General features: G+C 36.8%; 1 protein-coding gene across 3 annotated transcripts in view; it reads left to right on the top strand.

Moving 5' to 3' along the window:
• The first annotated feature begins 145 nt into the window (after positions 1 to 145).
• LOC146466441 (serine-protein kinase ATM-like) overlaps positions 146 to 23,975 on the top strand; it is a 58,536-nt gene continuing 34,706 nt past the window's right edge. For 2 of the 3 annotated variants that reach the window (XM_085127347.1, XM_085127346.1), the window contains exons 1-26: positions 146 to 355; positions 1,865 to 2,056; positions 3,080 to 3,125; positions 3,943 to 4,104; positions 4,557 to 4,728; positions 6,199 to 6,367; positions 6,744 to 6,848; positions 7,065 to 7,141; positions 7,852 to 7,915; positions 8,155 to 8,215; positions 8,684 to 8,771; positions 9,493 to 9,600; positions 12,704 to 12,902; positions 15,688 to 15,752; positions 16,331 to 16,537; positions 17,330 to 17,425; positions 17,655 to 17,742; positions 19,014 to 19,169; positions 19,916 to 20,068; positions 20,811 to 20,939; positions 21,431 to 21,529; positions 21,951 to 22,134; positions 22,232 to 22,371; positions 22,895 to 22,930; positions 23,140 to 23,222; positions 23,671 to 23,826. In XM_085127347.1, the coding sequence (XP_084983473.1) occupies positions 293 to 355; positions 1,865 to 2,056; positions 3,080 to 3,125; positions 3,943 to 4,104; positions 4,557 to 4,728; positions 6,199 to 6,367; positions 6,744 to 6,848; positions 7,065 to 7,141; positions 7,852 to 7,915; positions 8,155 to 8,215; positions 8,684 to 8,771; positions 9,493 to 9,600; positions 12,704 to 12,902; positions 15,688 to 15,752; positions 16,331 to 16,537; positions 17,330 to 17,425; positions 17,655 to 17,742; positions 19,014 to 19,169; positions 19,916 to 20,068; positions 20,811 to 20,939; positions 21,431 to 21,529; positions 21,951 to 22,134; positions 22,232 to 22,371; positions 22,895 to 22,930; positions 23,140 to 23,222; positions 23,671 to 23,826 (3,098 nt within the window). In that variant the 5' untranslated portion in view covers positions 146 to 292. Of the gene's footprint in view, positions 356 to 1,864; positions 2,057 to 3,079; positions 3,126 to 3,942; positions 4,105 to 4,556; positions 4,729 to 6,198; positions 6,368 to 6,743; positions 6,849 to 7,064; positions 7,142 to 7,851; positions 7,916 to 8,154; positions 8,216 to 8,683; positions 8,772 to 9,492; positions 9,601 to 12,703; positions 12,903 to 15,687; positions 15,753 to 16,330; positions 16,538 to 17,329; positions 17,426 to 17,654; positions 17,743 to 19,013; positions 19,170 to 19,915; positions 20,069 to 20,810; positions 20,940 to 21,430; positions 21,530 to 21,950; positions 22,135 to 22,231; positions 22,372 to 22,894; positions 22,931 to 23,139; positions 23,223 to 23,670; positions 23,827 to 23,975 lie in introns of those variants that run through there. The other variant, XM_085127348.1, reaches the window with a different exon arrangement.

Genomic DNA, 23,975 nt, shown 5'->3' with positions numbered 1-23,975 from the left:
CTTGCATTATTGTCGGAATTAATCCTAGCTACCATTAGAGCCACAGGACAACCACTATTCATAGGTTTTCCCGCGTAAATTCACGCAGGCGGTCATGGGACAGCATCTGAATGCAAGGGTCTGGAAATGACAAAAACAAATTTTAGCGCCCTGCAAAATTGCCGGAAATTCTCGCTCAGCACAACATGTGCTCTCTCTGTCTAGGTGTTGCTCATTTTCCGCCTGTTTTGAGCACTTGACTGAATATGTTTGACTCAAACGAATATCTAGGTTCTTTTCTACAAAGCTAACAATGTCTGGAGAACTTTTCCGCCTTTGTGCGTTGCTGGATTCAGACAAAGTCATGGAGAGAAAGGTGAGTTCGGATGAAAACAGCTGAAAATGACGAGAAGTCAGCTGAAATATGCGGCTGTGTGTATTAGATTATGAGCAACGTTATTTGAAATATTGAGTAAGAGATTGACGGAAACTAAACTGAGATAAGCTTGGGTCTTTTTAGACTACTAGCATGATATTTTTTATTGAATTTAATTTTCTATTTCTGAATTTACATATGCTGATCGAACGCAATCTATTCGATTCTGAAGTAAAAAGAGCAGTTGGTTTTCGTTTATTTAAGCTTTACTACCAAAAGTGGTTCATTTTATGAACTAAAGCGTTGATCGTAACATGCAGTATTTGCACTGATCACTCACTTGTGGGTGCTTATGTGTTCAAGAAATTATTCGAAATACATCAAAACTTTAGCTACACTGCTGCTAAGAGGACGAAGCGGACTAGCTCTACTAAAGGTCAATAATACCCTGTGGGTGGTGGTGAAGGGATCACTAGTGGAGTTAATGAGCGTATAAAATGGACAGCTAGAAAGATAGAGAGTTAATTTACTGGCTGGCTAAATTATCAAAAGCTAAATACAATAAAAATAATAATTTTTTTAGTAAATTATTATTGTTATGCTGAAAATACTAGTACTAACATAAATGATTAAAACTATGTATACGCAAATAAAACTCTGAAACCAGCCCGCTGCAGAACCTCCACTTTTCAGGCTTCATATTTTCATAGAATTATAAAACTCTGGAATACTGTGTGTAACATAGCCTCCCCTGAACATTATGCCAGTCTAGAAATTTTTAAATGTTTTCTGTGCACCACTTATGCCACTTTGTTGGACTCCACCTACAGTTGCATGACACTAACATGTCTTGTACATGGTCTCTTGCAAGAGACTGCCCTTGTCACCTTGCTTAACTGAAGATTTCTTAATTTATCTTATATGTTTTAATGATGTTTAAGGGGTTGCAGCTTGCATGGGTCTCGTTGTCCCATTTTGGGCAATTCCCTTTGGACCAGTCATTTTGTTTCTTGTATTTCTGTTTTGTTCTTGTACCTATTTTGATGTGTCCAAAAAAGCTGATAAATAAAATAAATAAATAAATAAATAAATAATTAATTAATTAATTGTACATAAATGCCACTAGCTAAACTGGATTTAAAGAAGTACAAATTTTCAAAACTTACCAATAGTCAATAGAATATAAAACGAATGGACGGATAAAGTAACTCTAGCTGGCATAACTGGAGGAATTGCGTATAATAAAACTGTTCTTGAATCTGTTTGTTTTGCATTTGGGAAGTTAAAATGTTTGCCTTTTTCATAACGTTGTATATATATTGCACTTCTATTTAAAGGTAGCAACAATGCATGCAGCTTGTGGCATCCATTGTTGACAATTTCTTCAAACAGATTGGCTGTCAAAGCTGCTCCACAGTCATACAGAGTTGTCAGATAAAATTTAAGGTTGCTAATTTTTCTCTATAAGTCAACTCAGGGAAGACATGTTTTTTGTTATTGACTTTATAGAATGCAAGCAATAAAATTCTGCTGCATCTTGGGTCACCTGAGCTCTTGAACTTCATTGATGAGAATACGGACTCAAGGAAAAAGAAAGGCGCTTTGACATGGGATATAATCTTCAAGAAGGCTGAACTGTTTGTTGAGAGAGAGTTGGATAGTATTGGTCAGCTTACATCTACATTGCCAAAGAGACAAAAGGTACTGTACTTGCCTACAGTGTAGATCACTTTATTTAGGTCTCAGCAGTAGATATTTGGTAGAGGTGTAAGACAGGGTTGCTGACTCTCGCCTTTGCTCTTTAATAAAATTTGTCCATATGTGAATAAAATGTATATGACAATGGAATCCACCTTAACAGGTCACAATGTATTCAGCAACCCACAATGTATAATTATATAATTATACATTGTCAGCAACCCTGTCTTACACCTCTACCAAATAAGCATCTGGCTCTGAATTGCCAACATTCAACCTCACTGTCACCGTCTGACCTATGCACAATGCATTAATAAGCTGTCTGTCCATCCAATCAACTCTTTCCAAAATCTCCAACCGTGTAGTCCAGCTGACTTGATTGAAGGACTTCTCATGAATAATCAACACAACAAATGTAGATTTCTTGATTATGCTGAATGCCACATTCGCATAATACTTTTAGTATTGCTATTGCTTCTCTCATCCCTCTGCCCCAGTCTGTTTGCAAGGATTCTAAGGAGTATCTTGGAATCATGGGATATTAAATTAATGGTACAGTAGTCTTTACATTGATTTGGTTACACTCCTTAGAAAGTGCTAGCCATACTCCACCTTTGCACTGTAGTACTAACTGGGAAGTACATGTACGTCTACATGAAGCCTTTGTTCAATAGTGTGTGTTTGTCATAATTACTGTTAGTGTAAATCTACTAGTGTTCTATCACGAATGCCGTTCTCTGATTGGCTACGCTACTCGCTATCTATTCTGTGATAGATAGTGAGTAGCGGTTTTCAACAAAATGGCGGCCGCTTCCTCGCGTTTTCGAAGTGTCTGCAATGAGGATATAGATAATTTACTTGTTTAGTTTTGAACGACTAGTAGATTTAGACTGGTCTAAAACAATTAGATCATTCGCTCTCGATTTCTATGCATGATAGCTGATTCGGACTGCACACTTATCCGCTATCAGGCGATAGAAATCTCGAGCTCATAATCTAATGGTATAATTTTTGCTCCTTTGATAGGAGATTGTTGCATTTGTGCGGTCTTTGTTGAAGAAAGCAGATGGACGTAAGTTACAAATTCATGTATTTTCTTCATAATTTTATTACTCTTTGGCTCCTGTTATGCTGTTATGCTTTTCAAAACAAATTTCAAGTTTATTAATTACTTTAAGTTTTAGACCCAATAAAACATGTCCGGTGAGTTTTTTGAATGGCTTCACAAACATTCCTGGAAAAGCATGTGTCAAGAGAGTTCATAACAATGATGCTTTTCGTGAACGTTGGAAATTAGCATACGAGAAAAACATTAAACACTGCATACTAATAAGGAGGAGGTTTTATTGGATGTAAACCATTTATCAACCATTTGATAGGTCAATGGGCTTATGAATTATTTATGAGTTTTTGAATGCTTTATAAAAACAACCTAGAAATATTGCTAGATCTTGCTGATTTCTCTTTGCAAGAAGAACCAGAAAACAGTTTAATGATTGCTATCTCTCAGGCGTGGTATAATGGCTGATATACCATGACCACTAAGCCCATCTGGAATTGCATTATCCAATGATCATGTTTTTAATAAATGTTGATATTGCAAAATATATTTAGTTTCTGTTAAACATCACATTCATACAATGTAAATACTACGCATTAGTATTCTGAGCCTTGTTCATAATTACCGGGATTTAGAACTTATTCATTCTGTATGACTGATGCATCCCTCAAGTGTCAAGAAATTCATTTTAATATTTCTTTATTCTTTTAAGTTTTGGATCCTTATCACTTGAACCTTGAAGGGCCCATAAAAAAGTTGCAATGTTTATTTAATGTTATTTATAGCCAGGAAGAAATCAAGACATTGTGAACTCTGTGTTTTTTGTCAGGTGGCCCTCGTATGAAAGGCCAGGAAGTAGTGGTACACTTCATCAAGATAATCAAGGAGCCCAGATATAGCTGCCATGTTGGACTAGAGTATTGTAAACTTCTAAAGAACATTTTATCTGTTCCAGTGTATCAATATGATCTAACTGTCGAAACATGGCAAGGTATGAGTAATATGAAGTCATTAATGCAATAATATTAGTTGTTGTGTATTTACACTTAAGGCCATTAGCTCAGGGTACCCAAGGAACAGACTTGGTTACTGTGACAACTTCACAAGGGAAGAAAGTCACTACATGAAAACACCATTATTTTTATGTTACTTGACTTACAGGGCACTAAAGACACCTAATATTTCACACCATAGGCTCCTAACATCTAAGCATTGTGTGCAGTGGCGGCTACACTGTAGCTTAAAGAAGCCCTCATAAGTTAAGATGTACAGTGTACATGTATCTTGAATATTGTTTCACAACAATAGTCTTTTGTTGTCATCTACATGTAAGGTGTGCTGAGATAGCATGCCTAGCGATATGCTCCATATGGGTCTCATATCAGCCTCTCATCGGCCTGACATCAGCCCCATGCTAATGTGTTCTTTGTTCATTACTTCTAGATTTGATAGATACCTTTGTGTCCTTTATGGAGAAGATGCCTTTGTGGTTGTCAAATAGACAGCAGTTGGTGGCAAACATAATTCTTCTGTCCATTGAGGGTGCTGCAGCATTGTACACAGTAAAAGGAACCAGACTCTTCAAATTTTTCGAAAATATCTTCAAGGAGACCAGGTATGCTATGGGAAAAATAACAGGGCTGTCAAAAGAAAAAAAAATGACAACAACAATGACAACAGGGTGCTTCACTCTGTTTAGGTCTAGATAATACAGTGTGCTTGAAAAATGTAATAGTCTGATGGGGTAATTAATAGTTAAGATGTCAATTTGCAACCACGATTTCCAAAACAGTTTCAATTTGTTTCTCTCTGGTCAGTAACCTATAATTTTTTGCAGAGATTAAAAAAAAAAATAAATAAATAAAAATAAAAAAATTACGGGATACCAATACTTACAGACCACTCCAGGTGTATTGAAGAAAACAGTTTGTTGAATTATCACCCAGGAAAATGTTGGGGGAATCTGCAAACAGGGGTAGAAAATTATGAATTCTTATGGAGTACTAGAAAACCATCCTAGTATAGTCCCTAGAGTCAAAGGATCTTATGGAATACTACAAACCATCCTGAGACTATTAATTGTGTTGTGATAATCTTTTTACAAGAATTTATTTTCTGGAAACTAAACTTAAGTTCAGGTCATGATAAAACCTTCTCAAATCACTAACATCATTGAATTCTCTTGATGGAATACTAAAAAAAAAACATCCAATATAGATTTTACAATAACTGTCCAAATTCCCGCGCGCTGATTGGTCAGTAGCTATTGTCTATAAGAGTACAGACAATAAAAATGACGTCAGATGTAACGCGCACGCTTTCTCAACGAAAAAAAATGCCAATTCCGCTCGTACTTTTTTCAATGTTATCGTAAAAAACAGATCGACGGCAGTTTTCTATGGTCTATACTCTTATAGACCATAAAATGACGCCATAAAATGTCCAAAACTTGGCAGTGAAACCACTCGCCTGCGGCTCGTGGTTCCACTTGAGTTTTGAACATTTTCTGACGTCATTTTATGGTCTATAAGAGTATAGACCATAGAAAACTGCCGTCGATTTGTTAAGTCTATAGGCCATTTTCATGATGGCGTCATTTGACTACAACTACCAGAATTCATTTCGTTTTCCTTTTCAAATTCAAATTTTGTAATCCCAGTGGAGAGCAAAGAACAATAGCTCTAATTAGCATGAGAAAACAAAAAACTGAAGGATTCTGGTAGTTGTAGTCAAATGACGCCATCATGAAAATGTCCTATTGATGGTGTGGTGAGATTCTGTTTACAATAATTAAATTTTCTGAAAACTGAAGTTAAATTTAGGTCATAGTAAAACCTTTCCAAGAAAAATTCACTAGGATCATAAAAGTTTTTATATTGTTTGTAGTTGTTGTGAGTATGTCAACTTTCTAATTTGCAAATAATTTAGATGCTGAATTACTGAATGATTCTCATTGCAACATATTTCAAGCTTTGGATACAATGTACAAGTAATTAATTGACTATCTCAAAATAAGGTAAAAATTAAGGATGAAACTGAAAGTCTGTTTGTGACTTATTGTTTCTTTTCTTGCACTTATGTAAAGGGATAGCAGTAATCTTCTTGTTGTTGAATACTTGCTTGCTGCTCAGAATGCATTTGTCAAATCTTGTGCAGAAGATTGTCGTGGTCAGATTTGTCGTCTTGGAGAAACTTTGTTTCCACTCCTGCTCCAAATGTGGAAAAAAACTCAGCCTGGTTACTCTACTTTGAAGGTAAAAATGTACTATACATACATGTACATAATAACATGCATTACATTTTTTTTAGTTGATTTTAATGATATTTATTTCCAATATGCTTTAAAATTACACTATCCCTGTAAAAAATTATAGCTCATTTTGGAGTTAATTGTGAATTCATGTGAGGTAATTATTAATTTAATATTTAAAGTATTGATTGTGTCCTTTTTAATAACCAATTCATGATCATCACTGCCAAAAGTACTTTGCGTTACCGAGTACTCCATAGGGAGCTCTGAGTCAACTCATAGCTGATTGGCTTGGATCAGCCACGACAGTTTCATGATGCTGGTTATTAATTATAAATTATAGTAATTTACTGGCTCATATTTTTGGAATTCACTTTCAGGATCAGTTGATACAGTTCATGAGAACTCAGATTTGTGCCCACCATCCATTAGGTGCTCATGAAGATGAACAGGGCGGCTGGAGCAGTAGTGTCAATCATTGGAAGGTCCGTTATTGCCTCTAGTGGCAACTTTCAATTTGGGGCATGATTGTTATATTCATTTGGTACCATGTTACATTAATATATAATATTATATTGTAATATCTCACCTTTACAGTAAGGCATCTGGAATGACATTGATTTCTCTGAGTCAATGGAACACTGCAATAATAAGTTGATACATTTGTAAAATGACTTATTTTTTAACCTCTTTTTTATTAGAAATGCCTTCAAAGATTGTATGAAGCAATTCTTGCTGATATTGATCAGTTAAAGAACAAGGTTGTGCGAGCTTCCAGGTAAGGATCTTTCTTTGATTAGCGTTGTTGGCTAACATAAGGACTTTCTTACATTTTACATACCTTTTTTCACAAATATCACCATTGCTATCTGTTGTTTGGTGATGTTTTCGAAACAAATATCATTGCAATGTGCAACTTACAGTGCTTGGAGTACAGCTGCAGTATGTTATCTTGAGAAACTTGGGCTTGAGGGTTGACGTTGAAAACTTATTAATTTGAGATTTGTATTGAAAAGCGTTCCTGCCAAGCTAAACTTGATTTCATGTTGAGTTACAAGTGACTTTTGGATGTCCCTGTCATACATATCTCTTTAGAGAGGAATAGTAAAATAATTATTATGGTGTAAAAATGCAGTAAGATGAGTACAGTATTTTGACTGACTTCAGTTGTTTATTTGAAGCCGTTAAGATACATTATTGCTGTTCAGCAAAAATCAGTGACAACCAGGCAAATAATACACTGAGATATTGGTAAAACATGAGTAAAGTGGTTGTAAATGGATTTTTAAATTATCAAGTTTTCAATGGCACAAAGAAAAAACTTTCAGACTACTACATGTAATTTATTTCAGCTACATGAACTAGTAATGAGAAGATCATAGGTTTGACGCCTGTTGGGAGAACTCAGATTTTTCTTTTTCCGAGTAAACCTGTATCACTTACTGAAAAATATATCTATCATGAATTTTCTTGTTTATTTTTAAACAGTGCCAAACTGGATCCTGGACTTACCTCACAGTTCATTGAACTGGCAGCAGATGTCTTCCATCAGGTGTGATGATTATTAAATTGGAGGGCTATTTTTGTTTCCACGATTATGTAAAGTTGGGGGAGGAAAAGATCAGAGTATGTGGGAACTGTTTCTCTCCCATTAGTCTAGCACCCCTAAGCTAACACGAGTTAACATGAGTACACGTAAAGTGTGTTATTTTGTAATGTGCTTTTAAGAATTCTTTCTTTTTATTTATTGATAAATCAAGTTCCCTTGACTTGACATGTAAACATTTTCAGGTGTTCTGGGCGCAAACTACTTATCACTCTGTTACGGTCCACCAAGACGCTTCTGAACCAGGTTTGCATTGATTGATGTGGTAGCTTGATATCATAGTGATTGAGTTTACAAATGATAGAACAGACTTGTCATCACTGTTGAAAGTGAGAGAGTAGTATACAATACAATACAATGCAATACAATACAATACAATACAATACAATACAATACAATGCAATGCAATGCAATGCAATACAATATAATTATTAATACAATAATACAATACAATACAATACTTTATTGACACTCCCCACAGGGGTTTTTCAGTGACAATTTGCAATCATAATCAAGAAATAAAAGTTAAGCTGTACATAAATAAATATTAAAAATGATAATTGATTTAAGTAATTAAAAACTAGCTAAAAGCTGGTGATGGGGTAGTATATAGAAGGTATAAGAGATTATGGCTCTGTGTACATTTTTTGCACAAGGGGCCATCCAAGCAGCAACATATTTAGCTTTAATGATGCATATTTCCCTTGTTTAAAGGAGCAAAGCGTCAAAAATTAGAGGTTGGGTGGCAGTTCTTCAGAGAGACATTGGAAAACAGTTCTGAGAATTTGGTCTTGCAGTCATGGTAAGCATTTCTGTACAGTCACCAAAAAGTTCTTGAAATGTTCAATGTGTTTCTGTACAACACCGCCGACCGGTTAGCTCAGTTGATTGAGCATCAGACTACCATGCGGGAGGTCGTGGGTTCAAACCCCGGCCGGACCAACACTTAGGGTCTTTAAATAACTGAGGAGATATTGCTGCCTTTGTAATGACATCTGCAAACGGTTAGACTTTCTAGTCTTCTCGGATAAGGACGATAAACCGTAGGCCCTGTCTCACAACACTTCAATGTTCATAACCCTGTGGGACGTTAAAGAACCCAGACACTAATCGCAAAGAGTAGGGCATGGAGTTCCCAGTGTGCTGGTCTGGTCTTTGTGCTGTTTCATGATTTCTTGGATTGGGTGGGTAGGATGAGGTCGCTAATGGACATATGCTGATGTAAACCGCATTTGAATATATATAAATAGAAAATGCGGTATTAAATGCATTACCATTACCATTGCAACACAACCAGAAACTATATTGTCTGGTTTCTGAACACAGGTCGATGCTTGCTGCAATGTCATCTGTCTGTGCTTTCAAATGTTGAAAAATGGCCTTTATACTTGGAAGATCAGATTAAAAGGTGTAGAGCATTTTTTATGCTTGGTGTCTGTCAGCAAGTTACTGGATCAAGGATGTATTGTGGGCATAGAACTACAAATGAATGAATGGTTCTAAGAGAATATTTTCCTTCATAGGTTACAGATCCTTGCCTCGTTGTTTTCTAAGCATCACTCCAGTCTTCCTGCTGCTGAGTTCCATCCTTTCTTCTCTGTATTACATCAGTTACAGACCAGGCATAAAAGGTATTTCTGTCACTGCTACATGATCTCAAATTGTCTATAAATAGGGTGCATACTTGTTTCATTGTGTTTGATTGTTAATGGTGGTGATGTTGTCAGTAAGTACCTTCAGTTATAGCACGTCCATCTGTGACACATCTGTGGTAGAATGTGTGCAAAGCTTTATTTGTGATACTGTTGCATTCCTAAATTCATACATGGTTATTTGAAGTAGTGTTAAAGTGCCAATCACCCCTACCCAATTCCTTTCATTCTCAAAAGTAGAGGTAGAAAGTAAGCCAAAACAAGCAAAATAATGAGATTTGAAGTTATTCTCGATTTTTAAAAATGCGATCGAAATGACAATTTCCGAAGTTAAAACCGTGCCATTAGAGGACTGGCACTAGTGAGTTGTGATGTGGACCCAGTATCTCGATAACAAGCACGCAACAAAACAGCAGTGACTCTGAGTGAATTCTATGCAAGCTGTTTGGGTTTCTGGCCGATTTTTTAGCCCAAAAGTCGAACACTTACAGGCACCGAATTGGAGCTAAGCTACAACTCAGATGATTCAGAATTTAACTGTAACCCCAGCTATGTGATTTACGCGATGATCAAGCATGTATAGGAATGGAAGGCCTTCACAACTCCTACTCGCATTTTTAGCGCTTCTATCTCAGTCTTTTGATCAATTTAGCTTCTTGTATGTTTACAGCGGGTTGGCATGACGATTTGAATGATTTGTATGATAATCATAGAACAAAACCATGTGCTTAACTGTAGCATGCTTTGTATTTTGACCTCAAAGGACATTTCTGGGTTTTGAGTTCTGCGTTTAGCGCTTGTTTATTTCACCTCTTGTTTTTTCTGTTTAGCGGCTGTTGTTCTTATGCCATTTCATTTTACTAGTATTTAGGTCTAGTTTGGCTCGTTTCAGTTGGCGGTCCGGTGACAGTGCAGCTTCTAGTTAGGATTGAACCGTGTGATAATCTTTAACCTCCGAAAGCGACCGCTATTGTTGGTATCTTTGTGTAATTACATCAGTTTATCTTACAGTTTTTGTATTGCGGGGCCTGGCCATTTGTTTTTGTGGCAAGATGTTGTGTCTCTGATCATTGCTATTTGTTTTTTGATCCTTTCTCTAGCACTGTAGATTTCTTCAAGAGCTTTGGAATGCGTGAAATTTAGAGCTTAAGTCTGTTTAGTTACGGCTTCGTGTTTTCATCGCCTCGCTTTGCTCCGCTCTGAGGTTTGTGTTGGGGGAGCTTGCTTTTTTCTAAATATTTCGGTTTTAAGGAATATTTTACTGGGGCGAAGGAATGTGTAAATAAACAAGACTTTTCCTATGAACTAGAGGCTTGCCTTTTGTCAATGAAACCACCACATCAAAAATTTTACTTCGCGGCAACCTGTGGACCTCCGAGGAAACATCAACATTTTTTGTGGCGTAAATATAAGCTTCTTCAGTTCATTTTTTGATCATTTTTAAATTGTTTATTAGCTGAAATTGGTCTGGTAGTAAGAGAACGAAAAACCGCACAACGTTTGGGAAGCCGTTGTGTGTGTTATTTTTCAAAATATCTCGACGTTTTGAGCAGTATTTTGAACATGTCAATTGACCAACATGTTTGATTGACTCTTAACCTCGTTCTTCACAGACAAATTCAAGACTAAAGCTTTTTTAAAAAGAATGATCCATTCTTCTTGGAAAGCCTACGCCTAAATTTATACACGTGGAATTGAGAAAGAAAGAGAACTAGCGTTTTCATATCACTGTGGCCCTTCATCCGATCGCCAACAGACAGCAGTCTCAGAAGTAAAAGACTCCATTCGCTTCTTCGCATTCTTGTGAGTCTAGACCAATTATAAAAAAAATAAGTTTACTATTTCAGTAGGTTTGTTTTGGCTGCACCCATAAGCTTAAAAAAAATGGAAACATTTCTCATCACCTGTTCGCGGCGATGTTTGGCACTAGTTTAAATCAGTAAACCTGGACTTGTTGGTCACCGCTTTAGCATGGACAGTTGGCGTCACATTTATACCGATATCATCTCGTTTCAGTCTTGAGAGGATTGGCCTCTTTCTCACTTCATTAATAAATCAGAATCGACTCATGAAATCGTCTTTCGTGAAGTGCTTGGAGCATATTGACGATTTTCTGGGTTAGCACGTTTTTGTTTCATGAAATCGATCTATTTATTTCTGCATTTCCTTGCTTCATCTTTATCAAACAGTATAGCCACAGAACTATACCCTTCTACATGTCTGAGAAGGCAGCACATTCACCTACCACATACCTTCCGAACACATTTCAAGTTCAGTATAGAGAATGTAGTGACAAATGAGCAAATACTCTGTGGCTGAGATACCGGGTCAACGTCACAAGCTTGTTAGTTCCCAGTCTCTCAATTGCTCCTATTTGTATTCAATATGGCGGAAAACGGGCTATTTTGGGCGATTTTGTCGTCTGATGCAAACAAAACAAAACATGGAATACAATTTATTTCTTCGCAAAGCGTCTAAGATAGGCATAAATTTTCGAAATTCGTTAAAACAGTGTAAGGGTGATAGGCACTTTAACAGAAACAGGGTAAACTGAAAAGCCTGTGACTTTTGAGGAGGGTTGACACAATTGAATAGGCAGGAATTAAGCATGGTGCCTCCTAATACAGCAGTATTTTTGCGCACTTTATGACTGAGGGAAAAACAGATCGTAGCGTGGGCTACTGGAATCCAAATAATGTATGGCATTATTTTCCAAATTGACCTCAAATATTTCTGAAAATGCATGGTTACGCCCAATTTTCTTTTGGAGACCAGTAATCCTTGCTTAGATCTGCACTTCCCACACAGTTAAAAAAACCCGAGTTTCTCAAACCATTCCAAGATGGCAGAATGCATGCGCTTTAGGAAAAGAAGGCACCATCCTTAAATGATTTACATGTGTGTTGAACTTTATCTTTATTGCAATGAGCGTCTGGATGTGTCTACTGGAAGGTTGCTTGGCAGAGGTGGTAAGAGGATTAGTACACGTGGTTATAAGTATGGTTAATTTTTTCATTATTATTGTATGATATGTATTTATGTCTGCTTATGTGGTCTTTTTGTGGCTTTACTTTATTCCCAGGCATGAAACTATCCTGTCCGTGCTAAGATGTATTGAAGCTGTTGTACACTGTTTTTCAAAAAGGAGACAAGAGTTGGACGGTTTGATTGCTGACTCAGTTAATTTAATGCTAAAGCAGATCTGGACATCATCATTACGAGTCATTGGAATTAAACATCTTACTGATGTTGGTTTTTCTCTCCTAACTACTTTACTGAAGGTATCTACTTTAAAACTTCTATTAAGATCCCAGGAGCCTTTGTTAATTTCAAACCTCAAGAAGAAGAGATGGGCACCTTTTCCCCAAATCCGCTACAAGACTAAGAGTAACACATAACTAATTGACAAAATGACAAATGACAAAATTATTTTATTTACACCTTACCACAATTTTATAATAGTTCTGCACACAAACGACTACTTTTTGTGACAAAGTTAGAGTATGTTGATTGTTAGAAATCTGATTTGCACTAACCCAGGCCAGCAAGTTAGCTCCAACCATGAAAGGCTGAGAATCTTAGTTAAATTCAGACAGATTTTTGAAATTGACAAATCTCCTTTTATTTGGCCTAGCTCCATAAGTTTTTAGTTGTTTGCAGAGCTACTTTCATCTGTATGTTGCACTTCCCCCATTACCTTACAGAAGTCGATAGAACTGCATTCATTCCCTCAGACCCTTTCAGATGTAGATAGACTCCCTTCATTTCATGATTGCACATCCACCTAGTATCTTCAAGACATTTACAGAAACATTCCATTTGGACTTTGGGCTACCCCCACTACCGTTCAGAAATTGTTAGAACTCATGTTTGGCTTTTTTTTTTGTCCCCAATGCCTTTCAGAGGTCACCATTGGTCAAACTTTCTGTTCGGCCGTTTTGCTGTCCTCAGTACCTTTCAGAGGTTGTTAAACTCCTTTCAGTTGGATACTGTATTGCAGGGACTTTCAGAACTGATCCGACAAGGACATTGTTTATACTTAGGTGACTCCATCTGTCAGGAATCTTTCAAGATCCTATGCACAAGTGCAAATTGACATAACAGACGCCTTTTAGAGGCATGGGAAATTAATAACAACAAACAACAACAACAAATTACAAATTACAATATTACATACCCACAATTAGCAAAGGCTATTCGAGGTGGGTAGCATTTACAGTTGTTTGCACGCTCAAAAGGAACAGAAAATTAACAGCACAAAAACAGAAATGATTCATTAAACAAAGAGAAAGAGAATAAATATCTGCAAGAATCTGCTCAATTGGGACGATGTCATGCACTTTTTGCATGAGTATATAAATCTCGCTCTAAAGGACAAAACTTAGTTTAAAAAAATTGTATTTTCTCTTTATATGTTGTGCTCTTTATAAAATTCTTATCAGTTTCCCCTGATGAAGGGTGAAGTTTTGGCCAAAATGTTGGGTTTTTAAAAGCATTTCAATTTTTTATATGTTTACATATTTTTAACCAGAGAAACGTTTTACGCATCCTGAATCCACCTGGTTACAGATCCATTTAAAAAAAAGGATATTATAGTCCTATTGTCAGTAGCTTTCAGAGGTTGCCAAGACTCTTTCCATTTGGTCATTGTTCCGCCCTCTGTACCTTCCAGTGGTTAACAAAACTCCTTTCATTTGCACATTGTACCTTTCAAAGCTTCTTAAAATTCCTTCCATTTGGTCATTGTACTGTCCCCTGTACCATTCAAAGGTTAATAAAACTCCTACCATTTGGACAATGTACTGCCTCCTGTACCCTTCACCAGTTGACATAAGTCCTTCCCCGTGGTCCTACCAACTGTGCCTTTCAAAAGTGGATAGAGCTCCTTCCACATGGAAATTGTACTTGTACCTTTCAAAAGTTGACAAAACTCCTTCCATTTGGACCTTCTCCTGCTCTCTGTACATTTCAAAGATTGATAAAACTCCTTCCACGTGGACATTGTACCTCCTTCTCCCCCCTGTACATTTAAAAGGTTGATAAAACTCCTACCATTTGGACAATGTACTGTCCCCTGTACCTTTCAAAGGTTGACAAAAGATCTTCCATGTGGACATCGTATTACACTCTGTACCTTGAAAGGTTGAGAAAACAGCTTCTATTTGGACATTGTACTGGCCAGCTCCTTTCATCTATATGATGCAATGCCTCAAGTACCTGAAGAGATTGACAGAACACGTCCCATTTATGCATTGTGCTGTCTCACACACCTTTCAGAATTTTACAGAATTGTTCCATTTTGACACTGCACTACCCCTAGTACCTTTTAAAGAGTGACAGGGCTCTTGTTGTTAGGAGTGCCCCTAGTACCTTTAAGAGTGACACATGTCAAACATTTTCTATTTCGTCAATATGCTGGCTTCAATGCCTTTCTGAGGTTTTCTAAACTACTCCTATTTTGAACTTATATTGTCCTTAGTACCTTTTTAATGCTTTTAGTTCTAACCCCTCCCATTTGGATATGGTACAGTCCACAGGACCATTCAAAGGTCACCAGAACTCTGCTCAGAGGTTGATAAACTGCAACCACTTTGATGTTGTACTGTCGATGTCCTGCTGCATTTTGGAAGTTGAGAGAACTCTGTCTATGTGGAGATTATGATACCACCAGTGCCTCTTCGATATTGAAAAGAACTCATTCTTTTTGGACATTCACTTCTCCAGACAATATCTTTTTCCGAGGTTGAGAGAACACCTTCTATGTAGGTGTTCTATTGCCTCCTTTATGTTTCAGCAAACCCAATTAGAATCACTTTCGTCAGAGACTTTCAAGCATTGCCTTGTGATCTTGTTGACTTCTATACAAATCTGAGGCAAGTTACAAAGACTGTCCCCTTATGTTACAGCACCCGGTAAATAAAATTCTTCACATTGCCTGCCTTCATTTCTATAAATGGAAAAAAAGCCTAAATGATTTGAAAGTGAATACCAACTTTAATTTCATTGACTTCTTTCATGTTGTTGCAGCAAGAGTTCAAAATTAGACATCCTATCTTATATCACCAGGAGAATGTCGTTCAACCTGATCCCGACATTTTTCGTGTTATTCTTGGTAGTGGGATTCCGTCAAGGTAAAATATGTATTGCATGGACATTCTCAATGATTGACTTGACTGACATGACTTATTTCCTTGACCTCGGGGGGAGGGGGGGATGGGCTGGATTGTCAATGATGACCATGAATTAAACACTCCTATAATATGCATTGCAAGTGCTGGGTTGCTCACTGAGTACCTGATCTAGGAACTAACATGAGTTGCTAATGAAGAGCTAATTACACTGTTTTTAGTTTGGATAACCAAGAATACCAAGATCAAAATGTTCATTGATGCTGTGTGTTTACTCTTGGCATTGCCAATTAACTTTATAACAGGGACCAGAGAAGGAACTCATGTAAAAAATCCTCAAAAATGTAAAATTAAAATAAATGCATTTGCTAGAAGTTGATTATTACAAGATTCTGTAGGCTGGAGCCAAGATTTTATATTTCATAAATATGTTTGTTTTTACAGTTCAACTTTTTGTTTGAAATTTCTTTTAGACGTACTGTATACACCTGTTTAATAATGCTAAATTATACTCAACATGGTATTTATAGGGTACTAAACAATTTGTAACCATGCAATGGCATTTGTATCTTTTCTTAAAGGACATCTTTGGAATTCCTAGCTGTGTACTTACAACTCTGCCCATTGCCTGAAAACTTCCAGCCTGTGTCACCTGTTGGATGTCCTGTGGCAAGCAAAGGGTCATATCCTTTGCGGCATCAGCTTTTTAACTGGATGTTGCCAGTAGATGACGGAGGTGATGGCACTAATGATGCTTTAGCATTATGGTCTACTAAGACAACAAGCAGGTATTTGTATCAGAGATGCGCGAAAATGGTCTCCTTGTTTGTATTGTGTGGGGTTGAACCATTGTAGAGCTAGTCTTCATGTAAAACATACAATGTTAAGGTATTTTATGGTGCATTGTCAGAGGAAAGAGCATTATTTTGAGAGCATTATTTACAGATGTATATGCCAAATTGGAAAAAATAACTTCTGAAGATATCATACTGTATAATCATGCACTGCAAACCTTTTCGTGCTTGCCTTTAGATAGAAATCATTTTCATCAGCTATGTTATCACCAGAATTAAATATCAATGAAAAAAATTGTAGTTATCCCATGTTCAAGTACATCATATGAAGTATTAAGTAGTAGGTTTCTCTGTGAGTTCCAACATATGGTTCCAATTAGTGTCTGAACTGTCTCAACTAAGCCTATTGAAATGCATTTAATCTCAGCATTCAATGCAATAAAGTGCAATTTGATAGAGTTAAAAAAGTGGTAGTGTTGACCTGTGACTAGCAGTATTCTTATGTGCACATGTGCCAGGATGTCGCATGCTGTTGGAGACCCTTTAGTGCTTTCTTGGTGACTGAAATGACGTGTTTGGCGGTTTTTGAGTGCCATAAACCTCAGTTGCTCCTCCCCTCCCCTGTTTCTGCTGTTTCATTAGTGTGATGGGTGCTAGGTTGCCAGCCATGGGAGCTCGCTCCATCAGGAAGCTGGCTGCCCGTAGTGAAAGCTCGTACATGTCTCAGGCACCCAACCTCCATTTGGTGATGCGGTTGTTAATCCTTTTGTTTTCTTTTCACAACAGGTTACCCAACATGCAGTTGTTTGCAAATGCTCTAGTGTCACTGACACAGAAGTTCTCAACAGGTGTGGGGGTTATTCACATGGACTCAGTGTCAGTGTAAGTACAGACAGTGAAACCTTATGAAAGAGTTGGTTGTATAAGAGAGACTTACGTATATGTAATTTGATTGAAAGAAAACAGAGGACTTTGTTGTACCCTCAAGAAGTGGTTAGTTGTAGAGGTTCAACTGGAAATGGTAAAACCTTAGATTGGCTTCAAAGTAAACTCAAGCCTTTTTAATCTTGATATTTATTAAAAGTTTGCTCTCTTCATTTGTTTAACATAGGTGTCATGCACCTGATGAACTCCCTCAAGATACTGAAAGCAGCCTTGTCCAGATGCAAGAGGTCTACTTAAAATCGTCCTTTGATGAGGTATATTTGATGAGACTATACTGCCTTTGTCCTTGATAATAGGCTATGTTGTCGTTATTACAGTTCCATTAGCTCACTTTATTAGAACAATAAGAAGTTATTATTATTTTGGAAGTGATATTTCAAAAACAAGTGCAAGTGCTTCACTGGGGTTTCCAAACACGAGAAAACTGATGAAAGCCCAAGGCCGCAGGCCGAGGGCTTTTATTGTGTTTGAGTGTTTGGAGACCCAGTGAAGTACATGAAGCACAAGTTTTTGGAATGGCTTCTCAGTCAGCGCCTAAATACAAACAAAGGATAGTATTCACGTTAACATTTAGTTTTTGCTTTCTTTTGTTTAATTAGCACATAGTTTGTGATGAAAAATGTCTTTGTGTTTTTCACAACTTAAGCTTGCATGTTTACAGTATTTGCATGCATCGGCGTCCTTGTTGTCTCGAAACATGCATGGGTTAGCAGAGTATGAATCCGGTTTCGGCCACCCATTCAGGAAGAGTGTTCAAAGATTATGATGTTCACTGTGTGCAAAGTCTTCAAGAACACTCGGAGGACCTGGTTAACCAGGTTATTCCAGGGTGGAGTAGACGAAAAACTTATTAGAGAGCATACTGGAGGTTAAGTTTTATGATTGTGAGGTGAGTGTGTTTGTAAATAAGCTGAAATGAGAAAAGTAAAGATATTACTGGCAAATAAATATTCATTTTCTTGAGCAAGTTGTCAATTTTCATGTAATATGTCAAAAACGAGGGCGAGTGCTTTATCACAGGTTCCAAATACCGAGAAACAGATGAAAGCTTTCATCTGTTTCGAGGTATTTGGAACCCGTGATAAAGCACGAAGCCCGAGTTTTTGACATGTCTTCTCAAATGAAACAATAAGAAATTAATCTCATTAAAATGCAAATGTTTGATCTCAGATGAAAAACATGTTTCATCTCAGATGAAAACCTGGTGGTGTTTCATCTGGTGTTTCATTGGGGTATCAAGATTCATCCACCTGACCGAAATGGAGGTCATTTATTGGCTTTTGACTGCATGAATAATTAATGAGTTTGAGAAGTAATATATCAAAAAGGAGACACAGTGTTTCGACAGATATCAAACACAGAGAAGAGAGTTGAAAATTAAGATGTGCAATGATATTCTTAACCAATCATTAAGAATATTATTTTAAAAATGCAGTAAGGGTAGCAACTATCTGTACTAGATATTGTTGGAGTTATCCTTTACTGAAGTAATACCTGTTCAAAAAATTGTTGTTTATCTCTCTAGGGTAATTCCCAGAGATGGAATACAAGCAGAAGCCAAATGCAGAAGAAGCAATTGGACCTTTCTAAGTACAATAGAAAGATTGAATCTCTTGGTACATTGTTATGTGACAGACTTGCTCAGATGGCTACTCAGCTGTGCGAACTACTTGCACTTCAGGTAAAATTGTTGCACTGGCTATAGAATGACCTTAAATAAGAAGTTCTGCTATAAGAGGGCAAGCACCTCCTTCCTTTGACACCTTTGTGGGCGTGAGATGCAAATTTGGATGCCATCCAGTTGTAGCAAGTTGGTGACTCAAACCTCGTCTGAAAAAATATGCCTCAAAAGTTCATAGTACACCACAGTAATATAAGAGCGGTTTCTCATTCGGTTAACAGGGTTTATTCCAAAAACTAAGCCAATTTTATCAGCAAGGGTTGTAGAAAAAAAGCATGTTGTTTGTCAGTTGTTTACGTTCTGATGGTTGATTGACAACTGAAGGTGACAATGACCACGCCCCTTTTATAATGGAATCGCCTGTTGAGGTACTTAGAAAAACAAATGTTGTTCAGGGCACTGAAATCTTTGAATAGCATGGCATAGACAACAAGCTATGATTTGACTTGCAAACATTTAAAGTAAATAAATAGACAGGACGTTTAATTTTAGATATATCACAAGAAAATAAGAAATATAAATGGCCATCTTTTCAGGAAAATATTTTAAATTCTCCCACCTTTTGATATAATCTTGCAATCTTAAAAAAATGTTTTCTTTCTCACTGACACTTAGGGGTACCCAGACAGTACTAAAGTCAAAATTTTTGTTCAAAGTAGACATTATTTCATCACAGATAAGTTCTGTTTTAATGCAAAATGGTACTGACATTAGTATTTGAACATTAGTTCTTCTATTTATTGTAGTCTTCAGGGGGAATGTCTAAAGAACGTTTGCCGTCATTTGAAGATGTAGTGAGATTCTGTAGCTTGGCATGTCATGTGATGGTTTACTTCCTAAAGACCAACTCTTTGACCCAAGATGAACTGAGAAATCTGCCTTTAAACAGAAAACTTGGAGTGAGTATTAGAGAATTGTTGCTTAATTGTATTTTGTAAGCTTGCATAAATGTTTTGGTTATGCATCATGCACTGTGGTTCACACTACTTTTTAAGCTGCCAGTTTTCCATTTGTAATCGCCAAACAACGAATTTTTAACAGTAAATGCTAATGAGCTAGTGATTCAGTGATCAAATGGTGTGGCCGTTGGGTTAAATGACTTGAATGGGCTGCTAGTGCCAAGCGGAGTAAAACATATTAAAAAAGTATTTTCTCCTTCTGGCGCAATTCCCCCCCCCCCCCCACCCACACACACAGAGACCCAATCTTTTGCACTTGCACACATTACAGCTCCTTGCTTGATTTCAGTGCTCTTAGAACAAACTTGAATATCTCTGAATCGGGTACCTTCTGTTGCCATATGTGCCTTCATCATCATCATCATCATCATCATCATCATCATCATCATCATCATCATCATTTTATTAAAAAAGTTTGTTTTCATATTGTACAGGCGAAGACTACGCACATTTGGTGACAATCGAGGCGGGTAGAAAAAATAGGCTACACCATTTTATAGATTACAGTTGAATTGAAAAATAAAAGCAACTGATTGAATAGCAAATTAGACGGCAGCCAATAAACAACTAAATAGAGTTCAGAGTTTACTTGCGTCTTTATGATGTTGATACTTCAAGGCAGTTGACTAGCAGCATAATACAGAAAAATTTGCAGCAATCATTGTTATTGTTATTGCTACAGAATGTATTAAAGAAGGTTGCCAATGGTGTGAGTGAGATAAGCAGCTCTCATGAGCTTGAACTAGCAACACGAATGGAAGTTCTTGCTGGAATCATTACAGAGCTAGAAAAATTATTCACTATGTTAACTGTAAGTATACCATACGTTGCAATAATTTTTTTTCCTTGGGCTTATTTAGTCTTCTTGTCTTTGTATACAAAAAGTGTGTGATAAATGAATAAAGAATGTCCAGTAAACATTAAGAAGCTTAAAGATGGGCACAGCCTACATGTCAAGAGTTAAAGAGAAGTGAGAAAAAATTATTGTATCCAACTGTAGTATAACTATAGTATAGCTTTTGTACTCTGATATATTCGTTACTTATACTTTATTCAATGAGGCCTTATCATAAACTACCTTTGGGTGAATAGGCTTTCCTGTTAAATTTTGTAAAAGATATTGTAATCATGAAAAGTCGGGAAAGGCTTCTTATGAGTCACACATTAAGACGTTTTCTGTTTTAAAAGTATTTATTTAATATGATTGTGAAATTAAGGGAGTTTCTTAGTCTTTCTTTCAACAAGATTAAACATAATTTTAAATATCATCAGTTGATTACCTTTACCTTGGGTTGTTTACAGGCAAAAGAAAATTCTCCTGAGCAGTTTGTTGGAATGCTTTTGAGAGAGAAAACGCCCAGTTCATTAATGAATGAAATCCTTGCTATTTACAGTGGAGAGGTGAATTCATCAAGGATTTGTCATAGATTAAAGTTCTGCATGTTTGGATAAAAAATCTGTTGGTGCTTTTATGTATAAAAATTTGGAATAAAAAATAAGCAATTAAGCCAACATCCCTAGTTAAATAAAATGCCAATTGCTTGGTGCTGTGGTATAATAACAGGTTATATGTCCTGATTGGCTCCGTTCAACTAGCCTGTCAAGTCATATTCTGTGACTAGAGGAAGCTCATGAAATGGCCAAAAATGCCTGTTTTAATCTAAAGTTTATTTTCGCAAGCTTTAATTTCTCGTAATCCAGGTGTTTATACCAACTCTATGTTATGTATTTTATTGGCTATGGTGCCCTGTGATTTTATGGAATAATTGTTTACTGTTTCTCTGTTAGTGGTACTTAGCACAGGTGTGTCTCTTTCCTTTAGTGGTGGCAGTGTGCATCAGGAAGTGGTTGTCGGCTTGATATCACGGAGAGGAGTTTTCTTAACCAAAGCACAAGTGGGATCTCTGTGGATGAAATGGATGGATTTGATGACTTTGAGTCTGATATGTCATCAAGTGAGGAGGTTGCAACACACAACCAGCCACAGAAGAAAAGTTTAAAAACTGGTCAGTCCAAAATATTTCCAAGCTGTGTAACTCACTTTGTTCTTACTTAGTGATGTTGTATTCACTCACTGTCAGGTATTAAAAACTTCCTTTTCAGTTCATTCCACACTAAGAGATTGTTGTGCAAGATTTCTGTGCAGCTGGTCTGTGCGTGATGGTAATGATGTCACTGTTTATGGCATCGATCCTAAGCCAAATGAAATCAAAGAAAAAGTCATTGACTTCCTCAGGTCAGAGGTGAGCAGCACTTTGAAAAGACCTGTTTATATAACTGGAGTAGACAAACAAGGGTCAGGCCATCTTAGCTGGTACCTGAGTCCAGTGTCAAGTTTATGGATTAAGCAAATTCACAACAGTCAGTAGAATCACTTGTTGCACATTTTGAAAAGCCTGAGTAAGGTTTCTAACCGTTCAATGGAGTGTCTTGTTACAAACTTAAGTAGGCTTTTTGCTGAGTGCAGTTGACATTGACTTAAGGTCATGCCAGTTCTTGTTGCTCTAGTATCGATTGGAGTATACCTTGCCTGAACCAACTACAGGACTGATGATCCTTGAGGCTTCACTGATACACAGGCTCCACCTACTCATTGCCATTCTGGGAAGTTGTTCTTGAGGTCTTTTTGTTTTGTAAGCCATTGTAAGGTGGATTTTATGGTTGTGGTGCACTCTTCGCGTTCTCTATTTGAATGTTGAAGAATTTGCCTTCAAGAGCTATTTTGTCTTCCTCATCATTTATTATCATGGCTTTCTTTCTTTGCAGGAATTTACTGTGTCTAAAGAAGGAGATCTAAATCTGGTATGTACCTGTGTCCTTCCCTATTAGACCTTTTAATAAACTAAAGACACCAGAAAACATTGTCAAGTAACAAGTGTTTGTAAACAGATTGAAGAAATACAAGCAGTATTTTCCATCCACCTGACCGGACCTTTAGTCTCAGATCATGCAATTTCAAATCGTAAGATGGGCTGCTCACTAACTGTGGTTTCCACTTTTGTTACCAACAGTACTTCGCTGTAGCCTTTGCCCTGGCATCAAGCAATAGTCCTCTGTCAAGCTTTCATCTGGAAGTTCTCATGGAAGTATTTGGGTAATTATATTTCATTGTGGTTTGCTCTCATTTCTTTTTTAAATACCTCAATAGTAAGTGAATGATGTTTGCAATTTTGGGGCAAATTGGTAATATGTTAAAGGGTGCCCTCCTCTAAAATTAAATATAAGTAGTTTTAACACCTCAGGAGAATTAATTTCAGGTGATCATGGTATTATTTAGTTAGCCTATTAGTGATTGTAGGAGTCATGGCAACTTTAAGATTGTGCAAATCAGAGCCCAGAGAGGAGAAGATAGGAAGAAAGGAGAATTCGTTTTTGTGTTGATTACCAAAGGGTAAATACCTTTTGCTCCATAAATGCTGTCACTTGCCCACATGCTTAACCAAATTTGGAACCTTCTCAGTAAGCTAATTTACTACCTGAATTACACACTATATTTGAATAATTAATTGATTATTCATTTTCAATTGTCTTCTGTAATGTAGAGAAGCCATGTCAAAGTATAGGAAAGACCAGAGTGTCTGTTGCCAAGGACTTAAACTTTTGGTGGCACTCACTCCCCATCTAAGTTACCAGGAAATTCCAGACTCAAGTGTTCAGACATCAAGGGAGATCGCAGCACATATCTTAAAGGCATTTTGGTAAGATTGGGATGACGTGTACGTCAGGAACCTGTCAGAACTTGTTATTATTATTATTATTATTATTATTATTATTATTATTATTATTATTATTATTATTTCACCACACAAAGAAATTGCAAAGAAGACACAACAAAATAATTTAAATT

The sequence above is a fragment of the Pavona decussata genome, unplaced genomic scaffold (genome assembly GCF_977016875.1).
Source record: "Pavona decussata unplaced genomic scaffold, jaPavDecu1.1 SCAFFOLD_143, whole genome shotgun sequence".
In the NCBI taxonomy this organism is placed as follows: Eukaryota; Metazoa; Cnidaria; class Anthozoa; order Scleractinia; family Agariciidae; genus Pavona; species Pavona decussata.
Note: the sequence above shows the minus strand (reverse complement) of the source record. Positions and strands in the feature narration are given on the sequence as shown.